The 26,663-nt window shown below is 42.6% G+C and overlaps 1 protein-coding gene across 1 annotated transcript; it reads left to right on the top strand.

Annotated features, from left to right (window-relative positions):
• LOC127786806 (cathepsin B-like protease 2) lies at window positions 1-25,913 on the top strand. Its single transcript, XM_052314472.1, has 11 exons — window positions 1-165; window positions 23,556-23,609; window positions 23,704-23,782; window positions 23,933-24,091; window positions 24,189-24,193; window positions 24,286-24,360; window positions 24,458-24,583; window positions 24,770-24,988; window positions 25,205-25,318; window positions 25,423-25,458; window positions 25,592-25,913. The coding sequence occupies exons 1-11, from the start codon at window positions 109-111 to the stop codon at window positions 25,724-25,726; spliced, it is 1,059 nt and encodes a 352-aa protein (XP_052170432.1). The 5' UTR covers window positions 1-108; the 3' UTR covers window positions 25,727-25,913.
• Window positions 25,914-26,663: the final 750 nt, after the last annotated feature.

The raw sequence follows: 26,663 nt of genomic DNA, 5'->3' as shown, positions 1-26,663 counted from the left end.
TGAAAATTATCGTCGTTGCCGATATTATCATTAATCAATTGCCATTCAAAACCGGTCGCCCCCGTTAGTGTCTCTTTGTTTTCCCGATCAATTTGGCGTGGAAGACGAATGGCGACGGCCCAGCTGTACGTGATCTCTCTCTCTCTGCTACTTCAGCTGCTGCAGGTGACGTCCTTATCCTCTTTGCTGAACTAACCTAACTCTTAACGATTTGGATTTGTCATGAAGCTTTTCATCGTCTTCGGATACAACCCGGGTTGAGATTAAGATATTTTTTCCTTTCCTTTGCTACTTTTCATTCATTTTGTCTTTTGCAGCCAGCTTTAATTGGATCCGGTCTGGTCGTTGTTTTTTGGGCGTTAGTTTAATAATCTTATTGATGGCCTATTTAGGATCGTAATCGTTGACTACGAACCGAACCTAATTCATAAGAAATTAAATAAATGATTTTATTAGCAGACAGACAAAGATTTTACGCTGCAAAACGTTAAGTTCACCACTCTTTGTGCTACATGTTTCCGGTAGATCGCCTTGTTCATGCATTCATAGCACCAATTGTATTGCTTATATGATCCTGTGATTCTGGCATCTTCTATTGGGGAAAGTTCCATATGCGTTACTTTGTGTTTATGTGCTTCAGGAAAAAGAAAAATATAAAAGTAACAAGTGCGGAAAGCTTGTCCCTTGGTGCCTTGATGTGACATGAGGATGAAAGAGGTTCAAGAATCCGTTTGCTTTTCATAAGGGCCAAAATCAGTTATTTTGGCTTTTTACCCATATTGTAGGGTGGATCTCAAAAGATACGAAAGATCTCCCTCCAAGCTATACATATGACTTTCATCCAATACGACTTTCAGCCACAATGGGAGGTGCCCCCTTCAACTCAATTTGCCCAGAATCAACCTTCCTTGCCACAAGGCTGGTGCATTCATTCCTTTGCACTAATACCACTTGCATACTCTTCATGGCTTCGGATTGTTGGGGTTGGAATTGGACCTTCACTTCTTTGTCTTCTTAACAAGTAGTCATTCTCCACTTTTTACGTGTTTGCCTCTTCCTCCTTAAAGGCTTGTAAAGAAGCAACCTGACCATCCTACCACTCTAGGACTTGCTTGTAGGACCTTATCTAATCCCCATAGACTTGGGAACTGATGCCTCTTGCCTCCTTGCATGTGGCTATCAACTAATGTGGCAATGAGCCAAGCTTAGTTCATCAACACTCCTTGCTACTAGGATTGCTTAGCTTCAGCCTTAGCTTCCTCCTCTTGCTTAGCTGGTGCCATCCTTGATGACTCTGGTACCTCAAATCAATTGCCTTGACACACATGTGCCCTTTGCTTGCCATCTCCACTATTGTTGACTCAACCCTCATTGCATCGATTTATTGTATGAAGTCCTGTTAGGATTTGCATTAGTTAAGTTGTTAAGTCTCGGTAGAGGGCTTTGTATGGTGCTGGAAATAATTTGTATGTTTATATTTTATGTGTTTAAAATATAATGGAAATAACTTGTTTTAAGTTATTTTCGGTAGTCCTTTTATTTCTTTCTATTTGCATCTAAGTCCATGTTTTGTAACCGCCTCTATCTCTTATAAATAGAGGCGGATAGGTTCTGGGGTAGGGCAATTCAACATTCATTCTTTTTAGATTTTCTTGCACGGTCTCTAGAGAGAATTAAGAGAGAGCTTTGCTCGGTCCTTGTATTCTCGGGAGGGGAGGCTATTGTTCATAGCCAAGAGTGTGTGAGAAGGAGTGTTGTATCCTATTGTCTTTCTAGTGGATTCTGTCTCGGTCATCGGTAGTTTGGATGTAGGGCATTTCATGCCTGAACCAGGATAAGATTCTTGTCTCTTTACTTTTCTGCTATTGCTTTGATTTACTTAACTTCTGTTATTCTATTCTTGTTCCTATCGAGTGAGAGTTGGCTGTGAGATAGTGAGTTTTCTTGTGTGATAATCGGTCATAGATTAAACAAGTCCATTTGCATAATGCGCCTTGCTTTCCTTCTTTGATGTAGTAGACTTTGCCCTCATGTTATCAAGTTATTGTAGAGAGCCCATTTGCACCACCCTTTGCCTTTGGCTCTTGTTACTCTCCTTTCACCTATTGTCAATGAGTTCATTGCTTTGTCTATGGCACGACATATTATACCCTTACTTGCTAAGGTGTTGGTGATATGCCCTAATGCTATATTTGGATGACATCTATTAGGCATATGATTAATCTTTACAAATATGAAATTTTCATATCTTTATTCATAGCTCTTCAATTATATATGAATGAGTTCCTAGATATTCTGATAATCTTATTTTTAAGTTGTTAAGAATATGTGACAAAGATCTGTAATATAGGATTTCTTAAAGTGATTCTTAGCCTTAAGATTTCTCAAAAAGAGACTGTGACTAATCGATTATGAGCTAGCACATGGACTACTACCTTTGATTAGTATGAGATACTAATGATAAATGTTGGTGAATCACATGCCATTGTCATGACTCTAGGGTTTAGCTAGGGTCTAGGAAGGAATTGGGAAGGATTCAAGAGGGAAATGAGAAGAATTGGAGGGAGATATAGAGCAGAAATCAAGAGAAATAAGAGAGAATTAGGAAGAATGAGAGGGAGAAAGTAAGGAGAGAAAATGTGAATTCACTATATTATTTCAGCATACATTTCTCTACATGCTATGGCCTATTTATAGGCTGTTCAACTGATAGAACATTGTAGAACAACACCCATGTGTACTTTAACAGAATGAATAGCATCTCCTAACCAACAATTGTAACTAATGGCAGCATTGCCCCTCTAATTCCTCTTGGGTCATGACAGTTTCCCCTCCTTGAAAGGTTTCTTGTCCCTAAGAAACTTATTATCATTAAGTTGTTGTTGTTCATCCGATGCCCATCTTCACCAACTGGTTTCTTCTTCGCCATTTCTTGTTCTCCTCTTGTATTACCCTTTTATTTTGCTTTCTCTTTCCTTCTTCCTTAACAGAACTATGACTAGCGGCAAGCCTAAGTCTAGCCATCCACCTCTTCTTTATTGCCATTGAAAATGGTTCCAATGGAGTTGTCAATCCTGTAACCATCTCATTTCCAGTCATAAGAAGAAATTTAAACTTCTCTTTAAGCAAATCAACCCATTTTGTAGCTGCTGTCCTGTTTTGTGTGGCTGTGCCAACGACATACGTATGAGATGTTCCAAAATAGGTGCTCGGTGCAATCCTTTCCTCCTTCTCCTCAAGTACTTGGTAAAGAGGCTTTTTTAGGCTCCTTCCTCAGCTGCTTCCAAAGATTAATGAGATCAACAAGGTTGTCCTCCTTCCTTGCAGCTACCATTCTCGTTCTTCGTACCTCATCAGCCTCATACTCCTCCTTAGTTGCATGAACACCACCTTCCTCTTCCATGGCTACTATATCAGCCCCCTGCACTTCTTGATGAGTAGCCTTAGGAACTCCTATGATAACATTAGTTTTGGGCCTTTCTCCAAACCGAGTACACAAGGCATTTACAAACTGTGGCCAACTCCATTCTACCCTTCCCTAGCTCCAATTCTGGAACCAAACGCATGGAATTCCCCTCAGATTAGCTGCAACCATTTTTACCTTCTCCTTTTCAGCTACTCGGTGTTGGTAGAACACCTGTTCACATTGCCGGATCTACCATTTTGGCCTATCCCTGTCAAACACCAGAATAGCCAATAGAGCAAAAGTAGGCAAATCGGCACTTGGAATTGAGGTCGACAAAGTCCAATTAGCAGTCTGAAATTTATGTGAACATAGGATCAAAAAATCGTCCAGTTGCCTACGGAGGTTCTTAACTTCTTTTGTTGTAGCAAATTAGCAATTAGTCCTTCAGCCATCTCCTCAGTTCAATTCCTTGAAATTACACCCTATAACAGCTTATTGATCAGCCTCTAAGGATCCCTTTGAAAGCTCCTCCTTGTATTAAAATTCAGCAATCCTTAATTCCCAAAATCTAATTCAGCCCTGCAATGGTTGCTTCCAGTTCAACAACCTCAATTCTTGCTGCTGAACAAGATCCAACTCAGATTCTCCAAAATCCAACAGTGATTGCAATGGCTCTAATTGCTCAATTTCACTTCTCACCACTTCCCAATCTGCGTTGAGAATCACAACTGAAATCAAAGTGATTCAAGGGTCACCCCAGTCTCACCCACTCACCGAAGTGGCAGCCACACCAGATTTGAATCTCAACACCTTTAATCTGAGTCCTCTCCCTGGATCACCTGAATAGCTTGGCCTTGCTTGCTACCCAAAACTCACCACACCAGCCAGCAACCTAGGGTTGGTTGCTCTTGAAGAATCACTTCGGATTGCCCAGATAGCAGTCGCCTACAAATCTGCTTCCCAATTCGCAATTGGCTGCTTTGGATCCACCTCCTATGTTGATCGATTTGATGTAGCCAATAAAATCTGCTGGAATCTAGTCAGAAATAACCTGGAACTCGCCTCCCTCAGCTTCCAGAGAACCAAGCAGATCCACTTCGCTAGGATTACTTCTGATCAGCAATTCGCTGATGTTCCACAATCACACAAGAGATTGTTTCCTACCGTTGCCTTCCTCAAAATCCAAATTCAGCAGTATTAAGCTCACCTCAATCAACTGCACATGATCGCGTATGTTTACAATCACCGTCGGAATTGCCTTCCAAGTTTCGAACACAATTTACCAGAATTCACAGTCGGAATCAACTCCTAACTTCGCCTTCTAGATCCGTTTCCGATCCAAAACCCGCTACGCCACTCTGATAACAACGTTTCTGCTATGCACATACTTCTGGAACTTGATTGAATCGGTTCAGCCTCTAGATTCACGTCACGAAATCCACTGCACATGCACCGATTAGACCTGGAATCACACAATTGGAATCACTAGTCTATTTCACCTTTAAAATCGCGACAACCATATATTGATCGGTTCTGCTTCAATTCGCCTTAGGCCTGCGTACTTGCTTACCCAATCACCGACCAAGCTCCGTAACCACTAAAATTCCTTATCTCTGCCTTGGCTCAAATCGCAAAACAACGCTTCCAGATTACAGCTAAGATCAAGGTCGGTTGCGTTAGATTCCTCTTTGAGGAACATCGCCTCCAATTTCAAGTCAGATCAAATTACGGAACCAGCTCCGCCTACGCAATTCAAATATGAGACGAAATTTACAACCGCAAGACTGCCTTACCTCTCGACTGAATCAAGTCAGAGATCACCTGGCTACAATTCGCCCTTCCACCTTGAGCAAGACTTATCGAAATTCGCGGCTGGACGTCCTCCTCTTGCTTCGCCTTTCAAGATTGACCGATAGTTGCTTGCTCGCTTGGTTACAATCGGCCCTTGGTTCCTTCTCCCCTTAACTTCAATTCCGCAACCGAAGATTGAATTTGGGTGGCCTTCAAGTTTGCCTACTCATAGCTTTCAACTTCACTAAAATTTTCGTCACTAAACCTCATGAAGCAGCCTCGATCAGCCCTATCCTAATTCGCTTTTATCCTGATTCGCTTAACTCACAAGCAGCAACCGAGATCTGAATTTCTGCTCCCGATCGCACCTGCCTTCTCCACCCAATCACCGTCCAATGTCTTCGGGATCCCTAGAATTTACTGCTCCTTGAATTGCCTGACTAAATTACTGTTAGAATCGGATCGAAAATGTTGGCCGATCTGATCCATTGAAGCTTCTTGAGAGTTCGACAGTATCGCTGAAAATTCATGGCTAAGGATTGATCGGCCTTCTTCGCCTTCAGTTCCGAGCCAACACTCACCTCCTCGTGCGTCGGAATCAAATTCCGAGATTCAACCGAAAGTCGGAATTGCCTAGCCAAGACGCCTTCAATTCCCGAACTAGAATTACAGCCAATAGTCGATCGGAATTCACCAGCGAATCTCGGTTTCGATCAATCATTGTTTCCTTCCTACTTAGATTTGAAATGCAGACAAAATCACTGCTCGAACTCGCTTGAACTACTGGTTTCTATAATCACCTCTGCCTCGTCTTTGCGTCTAGATTGATTGAAATCACAACCGAGGAACGACGTCTCTGATACCAAATGTCACGACCCTAGGATTTAGCTAGGGTCTAGGAAGGAATTGGGAAGGATTCGGGAGGGAAATGGAGAAGAATTGGAGGGAGATATAGAGCAGAAATCAAGAGAAATAAGAGAGAATTAGGAAGAATGAGAGGGAGAAAGTAAGGAGGGAAAATATGAATTCACTATATTATTTCAGCATACATTTCTCTACATGCTATGGCCTATTTATAGGCTGGTTAACTGATAGAACATTGTAGAACAGCACCCATGTGCACTTTAACAGAATGAATAGCATCTCCTAACCAACAATTGTAACTAATGGCAGCATTGCCCCTATAATTCCTCTTGGGTCATGACAGCCATATTGCATGAAATGCAGATAGTAGACATATGGGTAGGTGTTGATTGAACATCTACTAAATGTGACACATGTAATAATAGATCACATGGCTGAGATGACTAATGATATGTTACTAGCTTTTGATTGTGTAACTGGTTCTCGGGTTAGAGGCAACCAATGTTCTAAAACACGTTAAACGCTAGTCGGGCGCCAGGCTGGGGCCTAGAAAAATTGCTATTTTTTAAATTAAAATTCATATTATTCTAAATGTACATACAAATTAAAATTCATATTATCCCAAATACATATATAAATTAAACAAAGATTATGAAATATTAATATAGATTATTAAATTTAGAGTTTAGACTCTTGACTTTGTGAAACACAATTTATAGGCATTAGAAATAATAGAATCAAATAAAGACATAATAACAAAATACAACAATAACAAAATACAACACTTACGGAGGAAGAACAACGCAACAAAACTTGGCGGAGGAAGAACAACACTTGGCGAGAGAGGCAATAGCTGCTGCTTGTTGACTGCTTACCAGAGGAGGCGCAGGGTAAGTGAGGAAGATGTGCGAGCAAGCACGAGAGAGGCGACGACGACGGTGTGCGAGCACGAGACGGCGATGGCGACTCTGCAATTGCAATAGACGGTGGCGGTGTGCGAGCACGAGAGAGGCGACGACGACTTTGCAACAGATTGTCGGTGGCGGTGCGTGCGAGAGAGAAGTGGAAATCGACGAGAGAGAAGGGGTAACGGGTAAGGGGAAACAAAACCCTAATAAATTTATACTAATCCATTCACGCGACAGATTAGGCCATAATCGGCCAGGCGGTTCACGCGGCTAGGCGTCAGCCTTGGCCGCCTAGGCGCTGCCCGGTACCGATTAGCCGGGCTGGCGCCTAAGGTGGCCAATTTGGCCATAATCGCGGTGGCCAGCGGCCGCTTAGCGCCTCGACGCCGCCTAGGCTGCGTTTTAGTTCATTGGAGGCAACACAACTGTCTTGTATACTAGTGGTAGAGATTTACCATTGAGCGAAACCATCCAGTGTGAGAAATGGGAATGCTTTTGTGGGGTCTTTGTTCAATATAGTGTTATTTAAGTCCTAAGGCGCATTAAGGTGCAAAAGGTGTTGGAGCCCAAGGTACAAGGTGAGGCACATGCCTGATAGAACTAGGTGTTTCAAAAAAAAAAAGAAAAAAGAAAAATATATATCCTAGTTGAAGAATAAGGTATAAGATGTCATAACTCCTAATAAAACATGTTATCAATGAAATTTAATATATACTAATGAAAAGAACAATAAAAAATGCCAAAAGATGCAATTTAAAAGTCTTTAAGTCAACTTAAATTAAATTTTAAAACAATTTATAGGTCTTGTTCCTACCTGACAAAAGGATGGTCGGAGGTGAGCCTACAGCGGCGAGGGACGAGCCCCGGTGATCAGTCCGTCGGGGGGCGGCTGGCACCTGCAAGCACTCCGACGCTTGAGTAAGGAGTGAAAAGTAGCAGAGTATCAGTGAGTCAGAGAGATGAACATGCCTTGGCTCTGAAGAGAACTAGTTCATATAGGAGGAGGAGAGGTCCTCCTGCATGCATGCATCGTGTGTTTGCAGGTGATGAGACTGAGTATCTGGCGTTGGTGGAGGTTCTCAGGTGGTAGCATGGTGTCGACGGGACCCTCATTAATGTGGATGAGATCCGCCATTAATGAGGATGAGATCTGCCATAAATGAGGATGGGATTTGAGCGGGCGCGTGGATACCCAGTATGGGGTTGCAATGATGTTGCTGCAGGCTGGCGTAGGCTAGGGTCAGGCTGAGATTGGGCCATGAGAGCTGGGTCGAGATTGGGCTGGGAGAGCCGGGTCGAGATTGGGCTGTGAGAGACGGGCCGAGATTGGGCCATGAGAGACGGGCCGAGATTGGGCCGGGAGAGCTAGGCCGAGATTGGGCCGTGAGAGATGAGTCGAGATTGGGCCATGAGAGATGAGTCGAGATTGGGCCATGAGAGACGGGTCGAGATTGGGCCATGAGAGACGGGCCGAGATTGGGCCATGAGAGATGGGCCGAGATTGGGTCGTGACGGTCCACAGCCACCTAGGTCGGATGCTCGAGAAATGAGCGTTCGAGCTAGAGGAGGGGAAGTTTGGACGAGTTTTGCTGTATATGTCAGTTTTTGAGAGTCGGATTGTTGTTAGGACCCGACTGAGATAGATGGCCGAGTTGACGCATGATCTTGTGTGGACGGATGTTGGTTCTAAGGACACCTAAAGCCAGCTTAGCCTCTGAGGTGAAGCAATTCTCTTTGCGCTTTGATTCGTGGTGTGCGTGGTTTCGAGATTCGAGGTATTATGTCTGGGAGGTGGGGTGTTAGCTCTTTAAATGCGTGACAAGTGGCGGTTTCATAGGGGTAGATCAGTGACAAATGGCTTTCGTCCGTTGGATGTCATAAGCGCTGCTCAATGACCCTTATAAAGATCCCTTTCAAGCTAGGGTTTCTGCCACTCACTACCTTTAGTCTTCAAGCCCGTGATTTTTCGAGCTCTCGGTGCCTTCGAGGACTCTGGTTGGGATTGTGCTTCCTGCTTGCGCTCTTCAAGCTGCTTAGTTCAGGTAACTCCCCGAATTTTGAAATCCCTTTGCTATCATAGATTCTTGATAAGGGGGGTGCGGGGGTTTTACAAACCTTGTGAGCGGTTATTTCTTTGCTCGTTCTCATGTCTATGTACTGTTTTTTTGTAGGGCAAATGGTATTCACATTTCACAAGAAAGATATTAGGGAAGAGCCTACCATTTTTGAGGAACTGGCTCTGCACAAAAAGCGGCATAAGCGTTCCAAAGGGGAGACGTGATCGTCTGGCAGTTTGAGTCCTGCTGGTCCCGGGAACTACTCGATTTCATTTCGGGACCCTGAATTCCGAAGCGACCTTTTTATCCATGCTTATCTCGATCTGCTGTCGGATCGGAGGCTGCTGGATCTGGGGCAACCAGCTGCGTTCCATCAGGTCGTGCGTCAAATGCTCCAGGTTGCTATAGATTATCGATTGCTTGAGGCGAGTACCGCGACCTGTCTTACCAAATGAAGGCGGATTATGAGGAGAAACTAAATCGGGCTCATGAGTCAATATAGGGGGAAATCAGGAAGGCTGTAGAGGTAGCCACCACTGAGGCTAAGAAATGGGCTGACGAGGCTGAACGTATAGTTGGTGTTCTTCAAAACCAGTTTGACGCTGCTGGCGCGGAGTCGAGAAGGCTGGAGGTAGAGGTGGCAGTTTCTAGGGTTGAGGTGACCGAGAAGGAGATGATGGCGAAGGCTGAGGTAGCGGTTGCTCGGTCTGAGATGGTTAGGGCGAAGGTTGAGGTGGAAGAGTCTAAAAGGGAGGGGTACGAAGTGACCCTGTCCCACATCCGAGCTACTTTCCCAGAGCTGGATCTCTCGGCCTTTAGTCTTCTTAAGGAAGTCAAGGAAGGCCCCCTCGCGGACCTAGAGGAGGAGAGCCGAGCTGAGCCGAGTCATGATTTGTGTCGTAGCGTAGGCTTTTCCGTCGAATCCTATAACCTTGTTGGATTTCTCTTGTTTTATAAGAAATTATTTCTTTTCCCCTTTTTTCGCAATGCTCTACTTATGTTGTCTTTTCTTGCTTTTGTCTTGCTTTGCCCATGTGGTTTTAATGCTTTGGTGGGCTTGCTATGCCCGGGATTTGGTATCTGTGTGGCGGGGTTGAGTTGGCCGGTGCCTTGCCGAGATGTTTTCGAGGAATTTGGCATGGGGCTCGGCGGCCTGTCGAGTTATCTGATCGGGTCTTTGATTTTGAGTTTGTAGTGTCATTTTGGCGCCTTTATTTGATTGCGCCCGAGCTCTGCAAGCTCCGGGAATTGAGGCGTCTATCCGAGAATGTGAGGCGCAGGCATGGAGTTGCCTGCTACCCTAGGTGGGGCAGGTTTGTCAGGGCATTCATTGTGGGACACATGGCGGAATCGCACTGGCTGTTGCTTGCTCGCTGGGCGTCTCGCATGACGCTTATTAATATGCACCTCTTCCATGCGTGCATTTTCCTCGCATTCGTCTTTGAACTACTCGCTTGTCTTGCCTTCTCTTGCTTGTGAATCTTCCTGACCGACTGGGCATTGTGCTAGTCTGCTTATCGATGGCTGTCTTGACCTTGAACTCCGCTCGCATGTATGACTGGGTAAATGAGGAGGTTGCACGGATTGCGTCGAAGTTTTCTACCAATTTGTCTTTGGAGGCGATGAGGAGGAAGTTTGCCTCCTGGACCAGGGATGGGGAGGAGAAATTCGTCTACCGCCCCTGTGGGGGAGAGGAGCGCGTTTGCCACTCGATTCCGGACTTTGAGTCTGTTTACATGTACGAGGTGATTTTTTCAAAACATCATCTTCGACTCCCCCTGATCGAGTTTCAGAGCTTGGTTTTACAGGCGATGAATGTTGCTTCGACGCAACTTCATCCAGATGGTTGGGGCTTCATGTGTGGTTTCGAGGTGTTGGTTGAGTTTCTTGGCTGCAGACCTACTATGACGGTCTTTTTTTCTCTATTATCATTGGAAGGGGGTTAGCCGAGGTAGCTGGATTTCCCTAACCGGATGCACTGGGAAGTCGTAGTTGAAGCCTTCACCTCCTCCCTTAAGCATTTTAAGGACAACTTCTTCAAGTTGGCCTCGACAGAGAAAGAGCTTAGCTTTTTCTTAGATGAATATGGCCATCCAAAGTTTCCCTTGTGTTGGCAGTCGAAACCAAGCCCTCCTATAGAGTCGGAATATGAGACCTTAGGTCTGGAGGGCCAAGCCCTAGCGGATGCCTTTACGTTCCTCCCCCCCCCCCCCCCCCCAGCTTGAGTTTGCAAAGCTCGTGGAGTTCGGGGCAGATCCTCAGGCTTTATCCAAATACATGAGTACGCTGTTGCTACGTGTCTATGTTTGGTTTTCACTAACCATGGTTCTTATTGGGGCTTCATGTTTTAGGGCAAATGGCGTCGGAGTTAATGACAAAGGCGGTGGCGAGGCGCGTGGTGGAGAAGAGCGCCGAGGTGCCCCCCGAGGTGACTGTAAGCAAGGGAAAGGCCGCTGTTGCAAAGTCAATGGGTCTTATTCGCGCCCAACCAATTTCTGCAGTTGTCGCTGGTACTCCCTCCTCGTCAGAGGTCGAAGAGGCTCCTCTTCAATGGAAGAGGCGTCGGGTGGCCGACGAACCGGGGCCTTCGAGTTCGAGTCAAGCTCTTGATGTGCCAGGCTTTTCGAGCTCTTGGCCGGCTACCGATGTTGTTGGTCCCTCAGGCTCAAATCTGATTGCCGATGCTCCAAGCCCCTCGAGCTCGGGCTGGGCTGGTGGTGAGCTGGCACCCTCTCGATTGATGCGTGGTCTGAGGTTGAGCTTGTGGGGTTGTGACGACGCCGAGGCCAATCCCTGAAGCCTTTGAAGCCACGCCTTCTGGCCGGGGGAGTTTGTCAAGGATCATCTCCTCCTGGATGTTGATCAGAAGAGGCTTGCCTCCCTAGGAGAGGAGGGGCTGTATCGATGGGTGGAGATGCTACAACTGCGCGTTGCTAGTGCCACCCATTTGTTATTCATGGAGTCAAAGCTGCAAAGGGCTGAGGCTGAGGAGGCCAAATCGGAATTGAGGGTGGAGAGCCAACGAGCTGATAAGGCTTGGGATACCATAGAAGAGTGGGTTGAGGCACAGTTAAGGGTTGAGTTGGGCGGCCTTTATGGGTGGACTGCATCGGCCGAGTTAGAGGCTACGAGGGCGGAGTCTAGTCTTCTAAGAGTGATCGACTAGAGAAATGCAACTCGACAGAGATCGAGCGAGCTAAGTGAAAGAGTTGGGGCGCTAGAGGCTGAATGGGATGCAGCTCGTCATGGAGCTGCCCGCCTGGAGGCCTTGTTGAAGCATGCGAGGAGGGAAGCCCTTGGGTACTATCTTGAAGGTTTTAATGCTGCGCTGGTGCAAGTGCAGCTACTATGCCCTGAGGCGAATCTTACCGATTGTGACCTCGCTAAGGAGGTCGTGGGCGGCCGTCTTGTGGACGTGGGTTCCGGGGATCCGGTCGTCGAAGGCGAAACCTTAGAGGGGGCACAAGAGGCGGAGAGTCAGCTAGGAGAAACCGCCGAGCAACCTGGCAAGGTCTCGGTTTCCACCCAGCCAGATCAACCTGTCATCGACCCTTAGAGTGGCTCTCACTTCTTTTGCTTTTTGTGCTATGTAAATGTTCGGGCATCGTAACTCCATTTATTGAATAAAGAGAGATTTTTGGATATGGTCTGGCTTTTATATTTCTCTCCTTTTGTCTTGCTTTCCCTTGCTGTTGATTCACCAAGATCGGGATAGACCCGAGGTTGGGGCGCTGGGGTTGATCGGCACCAATGGGTTAATGAGGTGTGAAGTGGCCGTGATTTATGCCCGGCCTTTCTTGGGTTGCTTGAAAGTGGCGGTCCAGGTGATGTGTTTTGAGGGTGCGTACGACACGGAGTCTGAAGCGCGTGGTTACGAAGGTGAAATGATGTTTCCAAACGTAGGGCATGCTGCTTTCCTAGGGGGTGCATTTGCGGAGGTGAGGAAACGTTTTCCCACGCGTGGTGCGCCGCTTTCCTAGGCTAGGGTATTAACTACTTGGGTATGTGGCCCAATTTCAACAATGGCTCTTTGGCTATCAAATACGAGGCATTAATGCCGGGACAGGTGGCACGATCATAGATGGGGGTGGATGACGCTAGATGTTTCCCACTATGCCTATAAAAATGGGCTCCTTCCTTTATTCTGTGCATCTTGCAATTTGTTCTTGGGTGCCTTTTTGCGGGAAACTTTAGGGTTTGAGGGTCGATATTGTGGAATCGAGTTGAGGTTATGCCGGTTCACGGGAGTGCCTCCGACGGCGATGTTAGGCATGATTGGTGGTTTTGGGTGAGTGCGGTACGAGGGTTGGGTGTTTTGGGTGGGTGCGGTACGAGGGTTGGCTTACTCCTCAGCCTTGAGGAGTTCACCTTTTACCGTCCTTGCCCTCATTCCTTCCCCGGAATTCTAGGTTCCCTAGGGTCTGCGACCATCATGCTGGTGTTCTTGCATTTCTTGGACCTTAGCTTGGAGTTCTTGCTTGTCTTTGCTCACATGGATTTGCATTAGTATGATGTGATCTACGGGGGTGCCTTTGGCCGGGGCATAGCCAAGAAGGCTTCCAATCGATATGTGCCTCGAGTTATCGGTCCTAGTGTTGCCCATGTTGTTAATTTCGACTTTGGCGGCTTTTGTTGGGAAGCCGACTTGTTGAAAGATGCTGCAAGGGGCTCTATGGAGGGTGAATGTTCAACAGTTGTGTCCGCCGCTGCCTCAACGCTGTCGGCTCGCCAGTACTCACCGCCATCACTGCCTCTAGCTCCATCATTGCTGTCAAGCTTCATCAACACCGCCTCTACCTTTTTGTTGCCTGAACGTTGTCATCGCCGCCATGTCCTCACCGTCAAGCTCCATCTTCACCGCCAGCGAGCTCCATCTCCTTCATAACCTCTCTCTCTCTCTGAGTTTCTGGTTATTGGTTTCTCTTTCTCTCTGTTACATTGTTTCTGTTTTTATTTTTAATTTATTTTTCTATTCTATTTATATATTAGATATATATTTAGTTTTAATTATTATTAATTATATATAATATATGTGTTTTTACATGATGAAGAAGATTGAAAACAAAAAATTATGAGGTTATTGGTTATTTTGCAGAAAATAATTCCTGTTTTCATTATATTATAAAACAAAAGCTATTTTGCTGTTTTATTGTTTTAATTTGATTATTTTGTAGTTATGGCATGATATGTTATTGTTATTTTGAATATTAAGCGAGGTTATTGGTTATATATATATAGGTTTCTATTGCAAGTTGTAGTTATGGCATGATATGTTATTGTGTTTTCGATATATGATGTATCTTGTAATAATGAGATGAATTAATGAAACGAATAATTTTTCGAGTACCTTGTAGCTTCGTTCTTCCTTTTCTTCAGTGTTTGGATACTTAGGATTGTGAGTACTCAGCGAGCCGAGGTTGTCGAACTTGCCTATTCTGGGGTGTGGCTCGATGAGACCGAGATGGCTCCTAGTTTGCTAACACTTGTATGTAAACACCTAATAATAAAATGAGGAAATTCTCAAGTATCTTGTAACTCCTGTTGCCTTTTTGTTTTATAGTATCCGTTCAAATGTCGGACATCTTGGTTGGTGTATCGGGCGAGCTGAGGTAACTCGAGGTTTGTTTGTGCCTATCTGATACAAGGCTTTGCTTAAGATGAGATCGAGGGGATTTGAGGTCTGCTAAGGCCTGTCTGATACAAGGCTTGATTTGAAGGGGGCCAAGGTAACTCGAGGTTCGTTGAGGCGAGACTGAGAAGATTCAGGGTCTGCTGATGCTTGTCTGATACAAGGCGTAGTTTGAACAAGGGAATTCCCTGAGGTTCGCCTACTGGGATAGAGCCGGGCGCTTGGGGGCGGATTGACCACGTCGGTTTCTTCTAGCAACACGGCTTGGCAAGATCGAGGTGACTCGAGGTCTGCTGGCCTGTTTGATACAAGGATGGGGATCATGATGTGAATGAGATTGATCTTTTCCCTCCACTTTCTGTTATCCTCTCTCCTCTCTCTCTCCCTTTCTCGATCATTCCTCCTCCCTCTCATTTCTTCCCTCCCTTAATTCAAATCTTCCCTCCAAATTTCCTAAAAACACTATTGAAATTACCTTGCCAGATCCTACAGATTTGACAATTGGTATCAAAGTGAGGTAGTCTCAGGCTAGTGTTTCAGACACTAATTGCGATCAGCAGTTGCAAACCAATTTCGATCAACAATTGGAATCGGCTCCTAAGGGCGTTAGAGGAAGTTGAGAATGGCAGAAGGAACAAGTACAGAGCAATTGGATACGAGATTAGAGGCAATGGGGTAGGGAGGGATATGCCAAAACCAGGAGGAAATGAAGGATCGACTGGAGACAATGGAAATGGGAATTTGGCAGACGCGGGAGGAGGTGAGCCATAGCCGATCTAAAAATGTGACGACTTGCTGGCGTTGTTGACGTTGGAGAGAGCAGTGATAGGCATTAGGGACGAATTCTCTGGTTTGGGCCAGCAATTGAGTGTTGCCTTGGGCATGTTCTCCAAGTAGTCGAACACGAGCCTATCGATAGATTTTCTCCCTAGGACCACCACAGCATCGATCCTATCGATGCCAAGAAACTGACAGAGTTTTCGATCCTCTGGAAATCGAGAGTCGTCTGGAGTTGGATGGGGAGATGCCGACAAGGGGAGCTTACAGAGGCTATATAAATCCCTAATGTTGAGGATGGAGATTTTGGCATTCGAATGCATTAAGCCTCAACGGTGGATCAGAAGGTGCGAGAGATTCTTTTACCAATATCGGGTGGTAGAAGGGCAGAAGGTTAACATAGCGGCCGCATACCTCAATGATATGGCAGACGCTTGATTTCAGGGGTGGAGTCAGAGTAGTATGGAGTGGAGTTGGCCACAGTTTGTAACCGATCTATACACTTGATTCGGAGAAAGATAAAAAACGAATGTCATCGAGGAGTTCAACAAATTGAGGCAGGATGGCACAGTGGATGAATACCATATCAAGTTTGAGGAATTGAGGTCCTTACTCTTAACTTCTCACCCTACATTGGATGAGTCTTGCTTCATGTCTAGCTTTATCAGTGGGTTGGATGAGCAACTCAGGCCAACGATCAAAATGCCACAACCAGCTATTGTCAAGCAAGCCGTGGAGGAAGCTCAACTTTTAGGAGATGGGCTTAGAGGCATTCACCAAGAAGCACTAACGATCAACGAAAAGCTACCAAGAGTATAGTTCTCAAAGCAGTGGACCGATGAATCCTAAAGGAAGTAATCAAATGGCTCAGAAGGGAAGGCTAGTCCCTAGAAATTCCCCTAATATGGCTCCAATGAAATCACTATCGGTGGAACAAAAGTGTCAACTAGGATTGTGTTTCCACTGTGGTGAGAAGTACACCCTTGATCACCAATCTAGAAGGCAATTATTGCAGATGGAGGGACAAGAAGAAGATGATGAGGGGGGAATGGAAGAGGTCGGAGAGCCGGCAATCATAGGAAGTGGGACAGTAGGGGAAGATGACTGGAAAATATCCATGCATGCCCTATAGGGTTGCCCCACGGGCATAATACTTAAGGTGAAACGATTGGTGGGCAAGAAGGTGGTGATTCTAATTGATAGTGGAAGTATTCATAGCTTTCTTGATGAGGAGACTGCCACAGATTTATAGTGTATAACCCAAGAAACCCCTCCCATGTCCGTTGTAATTGCAAATGGCAACAAGATGATTAGTAGGTACAAGTGCCATGGATGGCTAGGAGTTCACTGCAAACCTTCGAATCCTGAAGTTAGGAGGCTGCCACATTGTTCTATGAGTTGATTGGATGAAGGTGGTTAGTCCCTTGGTGTTTGATTTCGATGCATTGGAGGTCACTTTTGAGATTGAGGGGAAGATCACGTTGACTGGGTGGATGGAGACGGGGGAATGCAAGCTGATATTTGGTTGGAAAATGCAGAAGTTGTTAGATCAAGGGGGAACTACGATAGCTCCCTTCCACTCTATACATGCAGTGGAACTAGAGGGGAGCATAGAAGAAGGAAGCCAAGAAGTAATAACAACCCCAAATTGTTGCCAGAGTGGCCCTACTTCCACCTTGCAAGCGATCATAGAGGTAAACTCTTGCGATCCCTTATTGATTGAATTTGGGGACCTCTTTGCAAAGCCATCAACCCTACTCCCACATCAATTCCTAGACCACTCCATACACCTAAAACCAAACACAAAATTGGTTAATATTCGATTTTATAGATATTCACCCTTACAGAAGGCTGAAATCGAGAAGTTAGTAAAAGAAATGCTGTCTAAAGCCATAATTCAACCAAGCCAAAGTCCTTTTGCCTCTCCTGTTCTTTTAGTTAAGAACAAGGATGGAACCTAGCAATTTTGCGTTGATTATTGCCAATTGAACTCTTATTACAGTCAAAAACAAATTCCCCATAAGGACCTATTGGATGAACTAATTGGAGCCACAATCTTTCCCAAATTGGACCTGACCTCAAGATACCATCAAATCCGGATGAATCCCACAGATAGCCCCAAGACGGCCTTTCGAACCCATCAATGGCATTACAAGTTCCTAGTCATGCCATTTGTCTTGACTAATGCCTAGCCACATTCCAAGCTCTGATCAATCACATTTTTGAACCCTATGTGAGGAAATTTATTCTTGTATTTTTTGACGGCATCCTCATATATAGCCCAAACTTGGGCTAACATATAACCCACCTCAGAATAGCCTTTGAGATCCTCAAATCAAATCAAATATTTGTGAAGAGGTCCAAGTGTACCTTTGTTGAAACCCATGTGGAGTACTTAGGCCATATCATCACAGGTGGATGATGTGAATCAGGTTGCTAAAGCCTCACAAGATCTGTTGAGCATTCATGGAGGCCCAAGATCTGTTGAGCATTAATGGAGGCCCAATTTGAGCATTAATGGAGGCCCAATATCTGTTGAGCATTTATGGAGGCCCAATAACAAGATATGGGATTGATAGATTTGATTGATTGAGAAGATTTGCAAGGTTGCAAGATTTAGGGTTGATTGATTGATTAGTTGATTGATTGACAAGATTGCAAGATTTAGGATTGATTGATTGATTGGTTGATTGATTGACAAGATGTGGGGATGATTGATTGATAAGATCCAAGCTTCCCTTATTTCCTCCTTTGTTCTAAATCTTTTCTATTTTAGATAATTCTTGTTTCTTTATCAGATTATGTTATTTCCTTCTTGTAATCAATTCCTACTATGCCTAGGATTTGGTTTATTTCCTTCTAATTTAGAATTTGAGTTCGGCTATATAAGCCAATGTAACCCAAGAGGAATGCAGTTTTTGATCAATATTATTTTGTGAGAGTTTTCTCTTTGGTTCTTCAACGAACTATTTTGAACTTATCAAGATTTTATCTTGTGGCGTTCATCCTTGACTTATCACTCACAAATCTTCTCATCTATCTTGAGTGTGGCGTCAACCCTACCTTCTTATACCTTTGGTTCTTATCTCTTTATAGATAACGGGTCAAGGTCCTTTGTTTTCTTTATTATGAATCTGTTTTAGAACGATCCTTGGCAAAGGAACCATTTTTGATCGTCGGGTCTCACCTTCCTTCGTGGGGTTCACATCAGTGGAGTACTCAGACCTCAATGAATCAAGGAGCTAGGGGGCTTCCTAGGCTTGATCGGGTATTATAGAAGGTTTATCAGAAGATACGAGATTATCAACAAGCCATTAACTAATCTGCTTAAGAAGAATAGTTTCAGTTGGAACACTAGGGCAGAAGAAGCATTCCAGACACTAAAAGCAACCATGACACAAGCCCCCTTATACTAGTTCTGCCCAAATTTTCAAAACCCTTTACCTTAGAAACATATGCTTGTGAGACAAGGGTAGTAACTATACTAGTTCAAGAAGGCAGACTGGTGGCATTCCTCAGCCAAGGCTTAGCCCCAAAACACTTGGGACTAAGCATATATGATAAAGAACTAATTACAATGTTGCTTGCTATTGACAAATGGAAATACTACCTAGAGGGTAATCAATTTGTGATCAAAATAGACCATTAGAGTCTCAAATTCTTAACACAACAAAGAATCCACACCTAGTTGCAAAGGAAGGGGGTTAGCAAACTGTTGGGACTAGACTACACAATACAATATAGGAAGGTGAAGGAAAACAAAACGACTGATGCTTTATCTAGGAAGGAGGAATTGGGGAGTTGCCAGGCTATTTCAATTGCAATTCCTGAGTGGGTGCAAGACATATCAACCAATTATGCACAATCAGCACGGATCAAAGATTTATTAGCTTAATTAGCTATGCAACCACAAGGTAGTAGGAATTATACCTTGACAATCGGGCTTCTCAGATGTAAGGGGAGATTGGTGATTGGGGAGGATGCCTAGCTTAAGGAGAGGATCCTACATTCAATGCATGACTCACCATTAGGGGGACACTCGGGTTGGAACGTGACCTATCACCGAGTGAGACAATTGTTCTATTGGCCCAGGCTTAAAAAAGAAGTGGCACTGTATGTATTGAAGTGTGCTACTTGCCAATGATGCAAGTGTGCTACTTGCCAATGATGCAAACATAAACAGGTACCTTACTCAAGCTTGCTACAACCCCCGATATGGGAGCAAATTTTAGTGGATTTCGTGGAAGGGTTGCTAAAATCAGAGAGCCATGACACTATCTTGGGGTAGTGGTTAAGTTAACTAGATTTAGTTACTTCATTAGCTTGGCACACCTGTTCACAGCCTCTAAAGTGGCACGGTAATGGACTCAGTGTTTAAGGTACATGGCTTACCCCAATCCATAATCTCTAACCGGGACAAAATATTTACTAGCCAATTTTGGAGGGAATTGTTCAAGATCTTGAGAGTCGAATTACATATGTCATAGGCTATCACCTGAAGATCGATGGACAGACGAAGAGGGTGAGCCAATGCCTAGAAGCTTATCTTAGATGTCTTTGCTTCTCTAGGCCGAAAAGCTTGAATAAATGGTTGCCTCTAGTACAGTGGTGGTACAATTCAAACTTCTACACCTCCCTTAAGAGATCTTCTTTTGAAGCTCTTTTTGGATACAAACCCCATATACTCTCTGCAGTCATGCACTATACTCCAACAGAGACCTCAGTGGATCAATACTTAAGGAAAAGGCTGGAAACCCTATAGGTGATCAAGAGGGAGCTTACCCTGGCACAACAAAGAATGAAATAGCTGGCAGATTGAAATAGAATTGAATGAACTTTTGAAGTCGGTGATAAGGTCTACCTGAAGGTAAAGAGATTCCAATTGCATCTTTTCTCCACAGTTCCTACCACTAAGCTCAACCCTAAGTACTATGGGCCTTTTCCAATAACAACTAAAGTTGGGGAAGTGGCATATAGGCTACAATTACCTGATGGAGTGAGACTAGACCCAGTCTTCCATGTATCACTACTAAGGAAAGCAATCGGCCCTACTGATATCATCAGCGCAGATCTTCCTTCTACTATGGAAGATTTACAGGTCGTAGTGGAACCCCCTAACAATACTGGAGAAGAGGGCGACCTATCAAAATTCAACGCCCCTGATACAAATACTAGTACAATGGACTCGCCTGCACCCAGACCACACGTCTTGGGAGTACTTGCCAGACCTACTCAAGTAGTTCCCATAGGTTGCTCAACTTTTGTGACTTCTTGAGGACAAGAAGTTGTTTAAGGGAGGGGGAAGAATTGTCACAGTCCTAAGGGCAATCTTGTAATTGTGTATTTTTTTTTAGCTATTGTTGCTTGTACTTATTAGTTATGGCAGTTAGGCTATTCCGGGTTGTACATTCTGGAACAGTGTAGGGATGGCTATAAATAAGCCATATTAGAGGATGAGATCATGATGTTAATGGGATTGATCTTTTCCCTCCACTTTCTATTATCCTCTCTCAATCATTCCTCCTTCCTCGTTTCTTTCCCTCCCTTAATTTAAATCTTCCCTCCAAATTTCCTAAAAACACTATTGAAATTACCTTGCCAGATCCTATGGATTTGACAAACATTTGTGGATTCTAATGATTAGTTAGTTGAATTATTTACCAAATGACTTAAAGGCCCGTGTGTGAGTTACATATTTGTACCAAATTAGGCATGTTCAATATAGATGCTCTAGCTTGAGGAGGAGTCTTAGGCTATTACAGTAATTTATGTATATATACCATACCACTTATATATGTGTTATACATAAATAATACAATACAATATTTTTTGAAGTATACACTAGCGAGAGCAAGAGAGAAAAATAAGAGATTTAAGCCAAGTGAAATGCATGAAAGATGAAAACCAAATAGTATTTGAAAATTAGGGGGCGATTAAGGAGAGCTGGAAGGAGTATTTCTTGAAGTTGTTAAATGAAGGTAGAGAAGAAACAAGTTTTATGTTGAGCTAGCAACTCTTAAGGAGATAGAAATTACATGTTTTATAGATGTGTATGTCCAGATGAAATAAAGCAAGAATTGAAAAAGATGAAGAATAGTAAAGTAGTTGAACTAGATAATATACTGATAGAAGTGTGGAAATGCATGGGAGAAGGGGGTGTTTTTTGGTTAATGAAATTATTTATATGATCCTTAAATAAAAAAGGATGTTGGATGACTGAAGGAAGAGCACTTTAGTTCTTATTTACAAGAATAAAGGAGATGTTCAAAATTATGGAAAGTATAGTAGAATCAGGTTAATAAGCCACTATATGAAACTTTGGGAGGGAGTGATTGAGCAAAGATTGGGAAAAAAAAATCAAGGTATCTGAAAACCAATTTAGTTTCATGTAAGCAATTTAGGTCAACAATGTAAGCAATGTATTGGTTGGGATGCCTAATGGAAAAGGTACAGTGATAAACAAACAGATCTAGCTATGGTCTCTGTAGAAGATCTAGAAAAAACTTATGACAAAATTCTAGTGAAATCTCATGGAGGGTTTTAGAGAAGAAAGGAGTCGACAAAATTCTAGTGAAATCTTATGGAGGGTTTTAGAGAAGAAATGAGTCTTCAAATTGTGTATATACAAGTTAGTAAAGACAAGGTTCAGCTTTTTATGTATAAAAAATTTCTTCATTTTAATCAAGTGTGTATTTATAGAAGCTTCAAAGGGTGATCTTTTTGAACTTTGACAAAGTGGACAAGGAACCTTCCTGGCAGTACTTAGATGTTTGAGTTTAACTCAGTCAGGCGAGTTGCTTGATTTTCGTAAGCCTATTGCATTTTGTCCATCCTCTCTAGTCTAAGTAATAAACTCATTCGGTTGGTACATTTTATTATATTTTGAGTTCAGCCTTCAGCAAACTAACCCTTTTCTCAGAGGCATCCAAGCAAAAACTCAGTTGGCCAAGTTTTGTAAATCAGTTTGCTGAATTACCTTAGTTTGACATTGTTTGGACAGTTTCAAAACTTGTTGCCTGAGTTCAAACGCAGTAGGTTGAGTTTCTTGTTTTTGAAAAATTTGTTTTCTTTAAATCCTTAAAACAAGAATAAAATTGTATTGAAGAAAAATTCATTGTTCCATGGATTTTTTTTGAAGATCATTGAATTTTCCATCGAGTGACAAGGCAATTTTTGTTTCGAAGAATTTGTCATTTAAGTTCATAATGCAATGATGTATTTGAAAAGACTTTTCCGCTTGTCCCTTGCAATCCTCAACTTGAGTACGCCAATGTGACTTGAAATTTTTATCCTTGAGCTGGTTAACCTCTCAAGTAGAATTGTTTTGTTATCATCAAAACCTCAGGTTGTACCTTTGGGGCTAATAAAATCCTAAGGGGGATTTCAAGTTGCTTCTTTCCTTTTTGGTTACTTAGGTTCTTGTTGCAATTAATCAATCATCCACTTTGCTATGTTATTGAACAAAAAAGGCGATTTATTCGCAACAGACTGGAGGCCCTTCATAAGTGTGACTTCCCTCTTGAGAGTCTTGCCCATGTTGAGACTAGCTTTACCATGTGGCATTTAGGATCCCTACTCTAACTGCATATCGGATTCTGCAATATGCCTCTAATTGTGCCTTGATTTTAAAGGATGTCATAACAATTCGTTATTGAATTTCTTCAGGATGTTTTAGGAGCCCTCCTTCATAGCCTATAAATATGTAGGTGGATGTGGGGTCATTCCCTCTAGCCATCACTCTATTGGAATTCTACACCTCAACATAGCCTTTAATTCTTTTCTTATTTTTATGCTATAATTATGATTTTTCTTTTATTTCCTTGTTTTTATACCATATGAATATATAGTTATGCGTGCATTGTGGTTTTAAGGCATAATTTATCTGTGAATTTTCCCACCAATAAGCTCCATTTCTTTCCCTTCGCATTCTTTTCCATCTCTCGTCTCCTCCTCCTCCCTTTTCCTCTTTTTCCAATTCTAGTGTTGCTTCAGTAACTTCACAATTCTTTATTTTGCTTGATTAATTTTGTTGGAAAGCCGAGTTCAGTTGACTATACAAGTTGCACCTTCTTTCTGTTCATTGATAAATATAAATATTAAGTTTTAGGATTTCTTATATCCAGGTTGTTGCAGCTGAACCAGCACCTGTCCTTAAGTCGAACTCTAAGATTCTTCAGGTAATATGCTTTTGTGACATGTTGAAGCTTTCTGATTGAAATTTGGGCTTAATTCTAGAGTATGAAAATTCTGATTATCCCTTGGGATATGCAGGAGTCAATCATTGAGATCATAAATGGAAACCCCAGATCTGGATGGGAAGCTGTTATGAGCCCCCGATTCTCTATTTACACTGCAAGTCTTCTTAACCAGCTAACCTTTTCTATGTTAAATTATTCATGTCCTCTTACAAAACATGCTAACTTCCAGATTTCTTCCATCAGCTGTTTCCTCAGATTGACCTTTCTGCAATCTCCCCTGCTCCCCTCCCCTCCCACTTTACAGGTTGGGCAATTCAAGCGCCTACTTGGGGTCAAACCAACACCACAACATGATTTAAAAAGTATCCCTGTTGTTGTCCATCCAAAAACCTTGAAATTGCCGGATCAATTTGATGCCAGGACAGCTTGGTCTCAATGTAGAACTATTGGGAAAATACTTGGTTGGTTACTTGTATTATCTGTCTTTGTTTTTCGATTTTTTCATGAAGGTACTAATATGTTTTTCTGTGTTAACCTCTGATATACTGTGCCTTAAAGACCAGGTGATCCCCTTTGCCATTTTTATGCATTTGGATTTTTTCCCTTCAAATGATTCTTCTGGGTTTCTCAGCTGATTCATCTTTCTACAAATCAGGGCCATTGTGGTTCTTGTTGGGCTTTTGGTGCCGTTGAGTCCCTTTCTGACCGTTTCTGTATCCATTTTAACATGGTTGGTTCTCCTTTTTAATGACATTGAACTAAGAAGTCCTAAGTTTTGTTATAAGCATATATAAATGCAGATTAAAATCCATTACTTTTTATTGCAGAATATATCTCTATCAGTTAATGATCTCTTGGCGTGCTGTGGCTTTATGTGCGGTGATGGTTGTGATGGTGGTTATCCTATTTATGCATGGCAATACTTTGTAGACAAGGGTGTTGTCACTGAGGAGGTAGGGTTTTCTTCAATGTTTGTACAATAAATTATGAATTGCGACATTGGACCTGTCTCTTGTTGATTATTGTTAGACCACTTCAATCTGATTTAATTTTCCTTTCAAAGATGTAGTTTCTTTTCCTGCCAATTTGACATTAATGGCCAATTTTATGACTGGATGTCTGAAAATATCTTCTGGCAGTGTGACCCGTATTTTGATCAGACCGGATGTTCTCACCCAGGTTGTGAACCTGCATATCCGACACCAAAGTGTACGAGGAAGTGTGCAAACAACAAGCTCCCCTGGAACAATTCGAAACACTTCAGTGTCAGTGCATATAGAATAAACTCAGATCCCCAGAATATCATGGCAGAAGTTTATAAGAATGGACCAGTTGAAGTATCTTTCACTGTTTATGAGGTAAAAGAAAACTCCTGCCAACTGATGCGGATTATTTGCAAAAGTAATACCTATTTGGCTCTCCAACCTATTGTTGTAAAGATGTGCCACATCCATTAATTTATATGAGTTTGTCGTTTCGTTATGTTATATCTTGATTATTATGTATATGTGTTTTTCTTTTTTGGGTTTGGGTGGGGGGGGGGGGGGGGGGGTGGTGTTGGGGGTTACAAACAGGATTTTGCTCACTACAAGTCTGGAGTTTACAAACACATTACAGGCGATGTCATGGGAGGTCATGCTGTAAAGCTAATTGGATGGGGAACTAGTGAGGATGGGGAGGACTACTGGGTACGTACCTTTTGCCCCCGCCCATCCTGATATATATATATATATATATACATATATGAATGGTCTCTGACACTCAACTCTCATCATTCCTTGTTAATTTGCAGCTTCTTGCGAATCAGTGGAATAGAAGCTGGGGTGACGTGCGTTTTAAATATTATACCTCTTTTCCAAATGTGTATAATAGTCTTTAATAGTCTTTTCCAGCCTGCCTCTCTTAACTAGCGTTTAGAATTTGAATTTGAACTGAATGGATGTGGCTGCACTTCACTGCAGGAGGGATACTTCAAGATCTTAAGAGGTAGTAACGAGTGTGGCATTGAAGAGGATGTGGTTGCTGGCTTGCCTTCAACCAGAAATTTGATCAAACAATTGCCCAACACCCATACAATTCTCGATGTGTTATTCTGATGATAGCAGCAGCAGTAGCAGCAGCATTATTCTATTCTATGTTATGTAAGCATGACGCGCGCGCGCGTGTTGGAGTCAATGCTTAACCTAATAATTATATATACTAATTAACTTATGTACTATTAAATATTATGTAAGTACAATAATTAAGATGAAATAGAGGGAGATGCAATCTGCGCTTCTTGTTTGTTTGGCATTAAAAGATGCCATAATCTACTCTATTGATTGTTCAAAACTTAGCAAGTATATTACTTCCTACTAAGTAATTAAAATGTACTCTATTGATTGTTCAAAACTTAGCAAGTATATTACTTCCTACTAAGTAATTAAAATGATTCAAACGACAATTCAAACAAGAGAGATTAATAGATTTTGATAACTAAAGCACATGTATTAACTTAGTTATGAAGTACAACTTGTGGATTTTATAGGAATTAATTGGTGAATTAAGTATGCAATGGCAAAATCTTTTAATGCATTTGTTATTCTATTTTTAGGTTATAATGAGTTTATTTTTATGTAATAACTTTATATATCATAAATCTTTATGAAAGTTAATTAAATGAAAATGCATTACGATTTTTGAAATTCTTAGTTTTCGATGAAACTTGTGAATCACTTTATCACTAAAAGTTGCACAAAGAAGTAAAATTTTATCAATAATCGATTTTACTTTGTGGTATATGGTACATATGATGCATTTTTTAACTTATTGAAAGGTGTGCTAACTTAACAGCGGATGCAAGATAATAAATTAGTTTTTAATTTTTTTTTCAAAAATTAAACATAAACAATTAGTAAAAATCGATGGATTTCTTGCAAGACACGGTAATAACAGTCATATGTATATAACAAAATCATACAGTATGAAAATGCCTTATACTGATGGTTGCTTCTGTTGTGCATCTCAAATTTGAACCTTTCGATCTTTTTTCAC

This window comes from Diospyros lotus, chromosome 12, assembly GCF_014633365.1.
Source record: "Diospyros lotus cultivar Yz01 chromosome 12, ASM1463336v1, whole genome shotgun sequence".
In the NCBI taxonomy this organism is placed as follows: domain Eukaryota; kingdom Viridiplantae; phylum Streptophyta; class Magnoliopsida; order Ericales; family Ebenaceae; genus Diospyros; species Diospyros lotus.
Note: the sequence above shows the minus strand (reverse complement) of the source record. Positions and strands in the feature narration are given on the sequence as shown.

Excerpts from the sequence above, each read along its gene's own strand:
- LOC127786806 (XM_052314472.1), top strand. The coding sequence starts at position 109 with ATGGCGACGGCCCAGCTGTACGTGATCTCTCTCTCTCTGCTACTTCAG. Across the intron at positions 23,783-23,932 it reads CCCCCGATTCTCTATTTACA|AGGTTGGGCAATTCAAGCGC; the intron begins CTGCAAGTCTTC and ends CTCCCACTTTAC. Across the intron at positions 25,459-25,591 it reads GGAATAGAAGCTGGGGTGAC|GAGGGATACTTCAAGATCTT; the intron begins GTGCGTTTTAAA and ends ACTTCACTGCAG.